Consider the following 9,649-nt stretch of genomic DNA (forward strand, 5'->3'; position numbering starts at 1 on the left):
AATATTCATGCTAAGCACCGTCAAGAGTCTGTACAAATGTTTCTTGTGCTATTTAACGTTTGTTTATTATAATCTTAATTATTTATTTAAATTGCCAGCTTTATGTTTACGTTATGCCGCATTAACCATACTCATTTATTTTCATATATTCCTTTTAGCAACTTATTTTCTCCTTTACACTAATGTTTTAATGTGCTGCTGCCTTTGTTCAAAGAAGCCAAGTCTTTTTCAGAAAAGCAGGTAGGACTGTCTTTAAAATACACTTGTGTTTGTTAGAGTGTGTGCTTGTGTGTTTAGGAGGTAATTCTCCAACCCCCACCCTGTTAGAGTATTAGAAGCTGGGTTAAGCCTGGTGCTGAGGAGCTTTCTGGGTAATTAGAGGTGACAGGTAGAGGGATGGCAGATGAACCCTGACCAGACCTGCAGCTCTGTGAGTTGCACTTCTCTGTCATTAGACCAAGCCAGTAGGACAGTAGGCCTAATAGTTGGCTCAGATTTTATCATAGAGTAGATGATGTTGCGTTCAGGGTGGGAGTATAAAATCAGTTGATGTTTGAGGCTGTCCTGATAAATAATGACTTGTATAAAGATGCTCTTCACAGGTTGTAGTTTGACCTGGCTGACCCTGAACTTCAGGGAGGTTTTTGTCCTCTTGCCCTGACAGATGGATGAGTTCCTTTTAACGTTATAATGGGATCACTGGTCAGATCTCATCAGAGAAAAAACAGTGTAGTCAAACAGTGCAGGTGAAGATCAGTAGACCCTTTATCCCTTTATCAGTCTGTTTCCATACCTACAGGATTATATTTACAAAAACAAGTAATGTAAAAATATTTCCACTGGTTTCTAGTGGAAATATTTTAGAACACGTAAAATAAGACAAAACTAATTCATAACTTTTCAGCAAGATCTAGGAGCTTGCTGAAATAATTTGTAAATTTGAATAATTTGTAAATTTGACAAATTTGTCAATAATTTTATAGAAGTACTTGTTCCATTGGCAGATTATTTCACATATGAGGAAAATGACTTGTTATAAGTGAAATAATCTGCCAATGGAACTAGTACTTTTCATCAATACTAAGTAATTATTTACTTAAAACAAGCTCCTTTATCATGCTGAAAAGTTACTTGTAAGTAAGTTTTACCTTACTTCAAGTGAACTAAGATATATTCACTAGAAACTAGACCAAAATTACTTTGTAAGATTTTGTTTTTGCAGTGTAATGGATGTTTTCACATTTAATTTTCAGCGCCAGTCACAGTTTGAAATAGTTCCCAGTTGGGGTCAGTATCGCTCCACCAATGATAGATGACCGTTGCTAGGAGATGACCGTTGCTAGGAGTAACCGCCGTGATACTTCTAAATGAGTTATTTGTGTTGCAGTGTAACATTTTCACATTTAGCTATTTATTCACTGGGAGGGTTTCACTGACAGTAGTGGATGTACTTGTTTCCCTATTATTATGATGAAGTCTTAGCAGTAGACCGTAAAAGAAAAGAAACAAACTTTGTGACATTTTGTCCCAGTTGTCCAGTCTTTCCATCGAAGACCAGGCAGACATACAGTTCCCCTACGCCATGAGGGATCTACCTCCTGTGTCTCATTCAGCTGAGAAGTCACAGAACCAAGACCGCTTGGATGTAGAAGAACCTCCGACTGCAGCCAACGGGAAGCTGCCCGGGTATCCAGGAACGCCCCCTCCATCCCGTCCAGTTCGCCCTGCCGGTTCTCCGACCGTCCCGCCCCGGCCCAGTCACGCAGGACGGGACTCGTCACAGATTCTCCCGTGGAAGAGGCAGCTTGTCTCTCAGGTTTCTCTGGACTCTCCTCTGAGCCCGGCCTCGCGGCCGCGCAGTCCCTGGGGACATTTTGACCCTTACGACTCTCCAGAGGTAGGTTTGGTTTGACGACTTTGAGCTCTAACTTTGCTCTCTCAAGCCTTTACCATTATTGTGCAGCTCTTCACACTTTCTCACCACACATTTGTGTAAACTGAAGAGTTTCCTTCCTTTATTCACTCCGGTCGTTTGTAAAGTTACACCGTAAAATATTAACAGCAATCATTTGTTTTATTTAGCCTGTCATAGAGAAAAAAATGTGGGTGTTCATTTTTCAAGATCATATTTTCATCATGTTATTCATACATTTATAAATGTCAGAGTTCCAAACTAAATATTTAACTAATAAGCTAAATACTTTGTTTGCAAACTAAATATTTAGCTTTGAAATTAAATGCTTAGTTAGCAAACTAAATATTTAGATCTAAGCTAAATACTCACTTTGGAAAATAAATATTTAGTTTGAAAATTAACTATTTAGCTCATACGTAAACATTTAGTTGGGATCTAAATATTTAGTTACCTAACTAAACATTAAATATTAAGTTTAATATTTAAATATTTTACATAAATGTTTAATATTTGCCAGTTTACTGTAAAAGATTAACAGCAATAATTTGGTTTATTTAGCCTGTGAAAAAGAAAAAAATGTGGGTGTTCATTTTCAGTCGCATTTTAACCATGTTAACTAAACAAAATTTTCAATTAACACGTTACATATTTAGTTTGTAAATACTAAGTAGTTAAAATAAATCACTAATGTGAAACATCCAGCTAAATATTTACATATTTATTCTCCAAATATTTAGCTCAGACGTAAATATTTAACTTGCTAACTAATTTTTGAATTTATAAGCTAAATATTTAGTTTGCAAAAATATTAAACTTACTAATTAAATATTTAGTTAAGAATGCTGATATTTATAAATATATGATTAACATGGTGAAAATGTGACTTCAAAAAATTAACTAATTTTTTATTGTATAACTTCACAAATGGACGCCTCACTCCTGTTGTTGTCTTAAAGCATCATTTACTATGTGTGATTAATCGTCACAGATTCATGGAGTTGGGCTTGTTGAAGGCCACAGCAGTAACTGGTTGCTTCATGATGCTGAAATGTGGATATGCTGAGCATTAATATGACGTTCATATCTTCGTTCTGCAGGATCAGGACAAGGAGTACGTGGGTTTTGCTACGTTGCCCAGCCAGGTTCACAGAAAGACGGTGAAGAAAGGATTCACCTTTACGCTGATGGTGGCAGGTGAATATTTTAAAAAATAACCTAATTATTCTGCTAGAATAACACAAGGCAGTTCCAGTCAGAAGTTTCCATCATTTTTTACTTTTATCGATTTATCTGATCCACTTTTTTCCTCTGGTGCCGTGATTTTACTTCAGCGTTGATGTGGTTTTGGGATTGTTGTGTCAGTGTTTTGACACACAGCTGTTGCTTCAAGTTAAAGTTGAAAAAATTGCAGGCAGTTCTTCATCTTAATCATTTATTTATCAGCTTTGTAAAATGTATAAGTGTCTCTAGAAGAAAAACCGTCCACAGCATGATTCTACCACCACCGTGCTCAACTGCTGCCCCAGTATTCTTGGTCAGAATATCAATGTTTGTCTTATCTGACTTGGAGACGTTTGTTCAGAAAACATTTAGTTTGTCCAGCTTTATGTTGACCTCTAAGACTTTGGTTCCACATCTTTTGTTTTGGATTTTCTTCTGGATTATTTTGGCTTTTATTTTTTAATAACTCTCATTTTCTGCCATAACATTCGCTACAGTTTTTAAATGCACTCATGGAAAAACACCTTAATTTTTCGTTGTCTGACAAAACTAATAATGAAGTTTTTGGTCATAACTATCAATACATTTGGAGAGAAAAATGGTGAAACCGGAAAGCACATACGGAGATGACAACATATTTAGCTTTCAAACTAAATCTTTAATTTGAAAGCCAAATATTCAGTTTTTAAATATCAGTTTGGGAGTAAAAGCTTGAAAATAAATAAATAACTATGCTAATGATTCCAATCTTGTGGAAGAAAACCCCATGTAATCAGTCCCAAAACAGATTAAAAGGCAGTTATTTTTAACTTAATAAAAAATAATAATAAGGAAGATGTGATGTGGTCTGATTTGAGTATTTTTAAAGTGACTTAGAGGAATGTGTGTTCCTGTTATTGTAGGAGAGACTGGACTCGGCAAATCCACACTAATAAACAGTTTGTTCCTCACTGACCTCTACAGAGACAGAAAAGTTCCCAACGCTGAGGGTGAGTTCACCTTCATCATTTATCCAACCATTCAGTTCTTCTTAGAGAGTTTTTAACTCTGCATGCATCGTTACCTTTGGCTAATCTGCAGAGCGGATCAGTCAAACGGTCGACATCATCAAGCACACCATCGGCATCGAGGAGAAAGGAATCAAACTGAGGCTCTCCATCATCGACACGCCAGGCTTCGGAGATGCTGTCAACAACACAGCAAGGTGAGCGGACATGTTAAAACAACATCACACTGCTGCAGCCCGAACAAAAACATTAATAAGCACCTAAATGTCCAAGACCTCACCTGCAAAAATCTACATTAATCACACATATATACAAATGTAATCTCATTAAAAAATATATGTACCAGACTGCAAAAACACAGAATATTAGCAAGTAATTTTGGACAAATATCTTCATTTGTAGTAAGACAAAACTAACTCACAGGTAACATTTCAGCAAAATGTTTTAGTGTGTTTTAAGTAAATAATTACTTAATATTGATGAAAAAGTAACAGATCCACTGACAGATTATTTCACTGATAACATGGGGAAAATATCTTATAAGTGAAATAATCTGCCAAGGGAACTAGAACTTTTTTATTAATATTAAGAAATTATTGACTCTAAATACGCTCTTATATATTGCTGACAAGTTAATTAAGAGTTGGTTTTGCCTTATATTAAGTGTACTAAGATACTTCCACTATAAACTAGACCAAAAATACTTGCTAAGATTTTGTATTTTTGCAGTGAATAATGAAAAACAATCAGCTAAAATAACCATATGATTTATTTGATATTTTTCTTACTTTTTTCCTCATTTATTTTCCAGTTATGTATTTATTTTCCTTTCTCTGCATTATATTATAATTATACAAATACTTTAAAAACTATTTTGCTGCTTATGCTAAATTTTGACAGGTTTGTTAAACGTCACTCTGTATCACGGAGTGCGTATAAAATAAATAATCGTGAAACTGCTTGCATTAAAAACATCTCCTGTAGGTTTGCTGCTCTAATCACAGATATTTTATGTGTTTGCATCAGCTGGAAGCACGTAGAAGACTACATTGACCAGCAGTTCGAACAGTATTTCAGAGATGAGAGCGGGCTGAACAGGAAGAACATTCAGGACAACAGAGTCCACTGCCTGCTCTACTTCATCTCTCCTTTTGGCCACGGGTACATTCCTACTTCTGCATCTAAAGATGTTTTACAGCCTCAGCTGCATCCATGCAGCATGTTCAGAGTTTAATCATGTTTTGTTTTCCCTCTGCTGTCAGTTTAAGGCCAATCGACGTGGAGTGCATGAAGGCTTTGCATGAAAAAGTCAACATTATTCCTTTACTGGCCAAAGCCGATAGCCTGACACAAGCAGAAGTCCACAGCAAGAAATTAAAGGTACAATAATTTATAAATTCTGTAGTTTTCTTTACTCAAACCTAAAAATAATCCAGGATGTAACTATTAACCTTGTACTATTAAAAACTGATTGAACAGTTTATTTCTTCATCATGGTCAGTAACTAGTTACATTTATTCAATTACATTTACTTGAGTAACTGTTTCTTTTTTTAAATGTACTTTTAAGAGTATTTTTGCTATTTTTTTCTTTTACTTGAGTATTTTATTATGATGTATTGCTACTTTTACTTCAGTAAAATTTCTAGATTCTGGACCCACGGAATGAAAAACAAACATGTTTTAACCAAAAACTCACCAGACTCAGACACACACCTGCAGATTTTTAAAAAGTTTATAAGTTTTACATTGAAAGTAACTGATTTGGAAAAATTTCCTTTTGTCTGATTTTGTTATTGGTTTTTACTTATATGAATTATTACCATTTTCGTCCTTAAAATACAAAAATTTCCACTTAATATTTTGGTCCGTCTGATGATGTCATTTTTAAATATTAAATGATTGATAATTTGATCAGTTACTCTAGTTATCAGTAGTACTACTCTTACTTTAGTACAATTTATGGGTACTTTCCCCACCTCTGATCATTATTTATTCCTCTTCCACCATGATAGTTTTCTTCTGTTTCAGATGAGGGACGAGATCAAGCAGTTTGGGATTAACATCTACCAGTTTCCAGAGTGCGACTCAGATGAGGACGAAGACTTCCAGAGACAGGAACAGATCCTCAAGGTTTGACCTGGAAATGAGATAAAAGTGGCATCTCATCCTCACAGGCTCCAACAGTTTGACATTTTGACCTCTGCTTTCAGGACAGCATACCGTTTGCTGTAATCGGGAGCAACATCCAGGTGGACAGCAAAGGCAGAAGGTTCAGAGGTCGTTCCTATCCCTGGGGTGTGGTAGAAGGTACGAAACAAATACACTGTTTGGCATTTTGTCACTTTACATCCAGGGAACCTCAATGTGTTGAGTTTTTTTGAAGGGATTCCATTTAATTTGTTCATCCACACCAAAGAAAACTGAGAACCATGTAGCAAACCTGATTTTTATTGATTGCAGATCAGCTTTTCTTCCCAGCACAATCTCCCCAAAGCATCTTGGTGAACAAACTGTACAAACACCCATCCTACATATTAATACATGTAAACACAAAATGTTGTCAAGTGTTTTTCGTCTAGTTTTTTAGCGCAAATATCTTAGTAAACTTGAAATAAGAAAAACTCACTTCCATGTTATTCGTGAAATAATGGAGCTAGTACATTTTCATCAATATTAAGGAGTTATTTACTTAAAACAAGCTCCTACTTCTTGCTGAAATGTCAAATCTAAGTTTTGCACTAGAAACTAGACAAAAATACTTGGTAAGATGTTTCAGTTTTGTTATAAAAAAGATGTGTAAAAAACCACCTTCCACACTGTGTGATTAAATTGTTGTAAAAGCTTATTTTCTTAATAAAATAGATTTTTATGCATTCTGTTTTGTGACACTAATCGTTGTAGTTGAGAACCCGATCCACTCAGACTTCCTGATGCTGAGGAACATGCTGGTGAGGACGCACATGCAGGACCTGAAGGACGTGACGCGAGAGATCCACTACGAAAACTACCGGGCGCAGTGCATCCAGAGCATGACCCGCATGATGGTGCAGGAGAGGAAACGCAGGTAGGCGCAGCCAGGACTCCTGTCAGCGTGGAGAAATGCATGCAGCAAACTAATAAGGAGTTATTGATGAATGGGGCACACATTTTTGTTCTTGTTGTGCGTGTCTGTTTCAGTTTACGGGAGAAGCATCGCGAAGGAAGCGAGGTGGACTTTCCTCTCCCACTCGCAGCAGTTGACACCGAGATGGAGAGACAGATTTTCGAGAAAGATGAAGAAGTGCGTTTCCTCCTCTCTCAATTATATGGATTCCCTGCATGCTATTGTTTATGTCCGGAAATTTTGCGCATGCGCACATCACTGGAGGGAAAAAAGGCCATCCATAGCCGCTCTCCGGCGGTATAATAATTCCGTTAACTAAATGACACCTGTAGATGTAGGTATTATTAATTTGGTGCAGTGCGCCACAGGAAAGGAGAAAATGACGCATAAAAACCGTTGAAGAACAACTCAAAAACACGTTTTTTTCTCGCTCTCTGTGTTGGCTACGCTACGCAAACACGTTGTCATAGCAACTGACAACAACGCCACCAAAAAAAAGCAGGAAAGCCTTTCCTACAAAAAGAACAGTACATTCAGTGCGTAACAGTTTAATGTTTTTAGGCTTGATGTTTATTTTGCGATTATTAATAAGTGATCGCTGTTGTAGATAGCTACCGCTGTTATTAGCTATGCTAACACAGCGGTGGTAGATCAGCTGATGCTAATAGCTAATCTCACAGGCGGTTGATTAGCTAATTTAAACACCTGTTCCACTGATGATCTGTCAGAGTCGGTGTTTATTTCGCCTTTTTTATTTTCTAACTGAACCGAAACACACCGAATTCCACATCACATCTACTTGTTACAGTTGTCAAAGTCAAGCTAGCAAAACTTAACCACTTAAGTTATTTTTTTCTTAAATAAAACTTGTTCCTGACCTTGTTATCTGGTTGTGATAGTGTAGCAAAAGACTGCGTCCCTTTTTCTTATTTAATATCAGGTGTGCCTTTAAGATTTAGCGTGTTATATTGACAATTTAACTGCTAAAACCAATGCTAATCATTCTTGGCTAGCAGCTTTTTGCCCTCCAGGAGGGATCTTACGCACGTGACGTCACATAGGAGCCCATATTTGTTGTACTTAGGTGAAGTAATCAATCTGCCACTGATTTCCTTCTGCTCTTCTTTCAGCTGAGAAAGATGCAGGAGGTGCTGGAGAGGATTCAGGAGCAGATGCAGCAGAGCCAGAGAGGCACCTGCTGAGCAAACAGACTCAATCTTCTGCAAACCGGCCATTTCGACAAGTTCAAGTGACAGCTTTCAAAAATATGGACCAAAATGTTTCAGTGCATCTTCGCAGGGAAGGAACAACAACTGTGTGACAACTCAAGCTTTGGTTTATGTTCATATCAAGAGAGCTGGTTGCATGCTGTTCAAACAGTGTTGTGCGGTGAGTCCAAAATCCAATATAGCAGCTATATTTTCATTTTAACCAAAGCTTATTAAAGCTTCTAACAATATAGAGGCAAAGAATATTTAATAAGGCGACATTAAAAAAATTCTTTGGCTGACCTCCCTATTTTCTGATTAAGATATCGTAAAAATCGTGTACGATCTTACCTTTATTTTATATTACCTATCCTTCTCCACAAACATCTTCTTCTTCTTCTTTCTTCTTCTTTTCCTTTTTTATGGCGGTTGGCAAGCAACTTTTAGATGTGCATTACCGCCATCTACTGGAATGGAGTGTGGATCGGGACGCTAACTATATACACCCCCCTCAAAACAAAACAAAATCTTATCATTCTGTCGTTAAACAAAAAAAGTCCTCGTTTCCAACTTTTCTTTCATTTTCAAAAACCTGGCAGCCTTGAACGGTTCTGTTCCGTCTGTTTTCAGTCTTTTCAATTTCGTAGAAGAAGAGCCATGTTGCCCGTTGTGTCTGTGTGGCTCAGCACTGCCCCCTATCAGTAAGGCACGGTACTTTCTGCTTCACCATGCGCATTTTCACTGCGCATTTATGGCCAAACAGTAAGACTAAATATGCCACCCACATTCATTAAACATATCAAACAGACCGCAGAACGTCAATATTTGTAGAAAAATATTTATTTAAACAAGTACACTGGCGACATAGACAGACACTTGTGTGGTACAGCGCCCCCAGAGGTGAGGTACAGTACTGCACTGCATTACCCGGTCTTTCATGTATTTCAAAAAGAAATGCGTAAATCCAGCGATTTTGACCATAAAAATGTTGAAATTACAAACTAAAAACAATTTATAGAAAATTCAAGAGGACAAATTGATTTTCTCTCGTCATTGTTAGCATCTATTTTACTTCTCATGTCCTTTTTTATACTTATCAGGATTACAGTGAGGAACCGCCTCCCCTAGCTCCGTTTTTATTTCCTCTGGGGAAAATTAATGCTCTGACTCATTATTTGGTGCAAAACTGATGC

General features: G+C 36.9%; 1 protein-coding gene across 1 annotated transcript; it reads left to right on the top strand.

Annotated features, from left to right (window-relative positions):
• Positions 1-1,171: 1,171 nt before the first annotated feature.
• On the top strand, positions 1,172-8,840 carry LOC116728870 (septin-5-like). Its single transcript, XM_032577190.1, has 11 exons — positions 1,172-1,897; positions 3,013-3,109; positions 4,039-4,125; positions 4,217-4,340; positions 5,170-5,304; positions 5,406-5,523; positions 6,174-6,275; positions 6,356-6,452; positions 7,047-7,209; positions 7,323-7,425; positions 8,379-8,840. Exons 1-11 carry the CDS (start codon positions 1,583-1,585, stop codon positions 8,448-8,450), a joined length of 1,413 nt encoding a protein of 470 aa, XP_032433081.1. The 5' UTR covers positions 1,172-1,582; the 3' UTR covers positions 8,451-8,840.
• The last annotated feature ends 809 nt before the right edge of the window (positions 8,841-9,649 follow it).

This window comes from Xiphophorus hellerii, chromosome 11, assembly GCF_003331165.1.
Source record: "Xiphophorus hellerii strain 12219 chromosome 11, Xiphophorus_hellerii-4.1, whole genome shotgun sequence".
Taxonomy (NCBI): domain Eukaryota; kingdom Metazoa; phylum Chordata; class Actinopteri; order Cyprinodontiformes; family Poeciliidae; genus Xiphophorus; species Xiphophorus hellerii.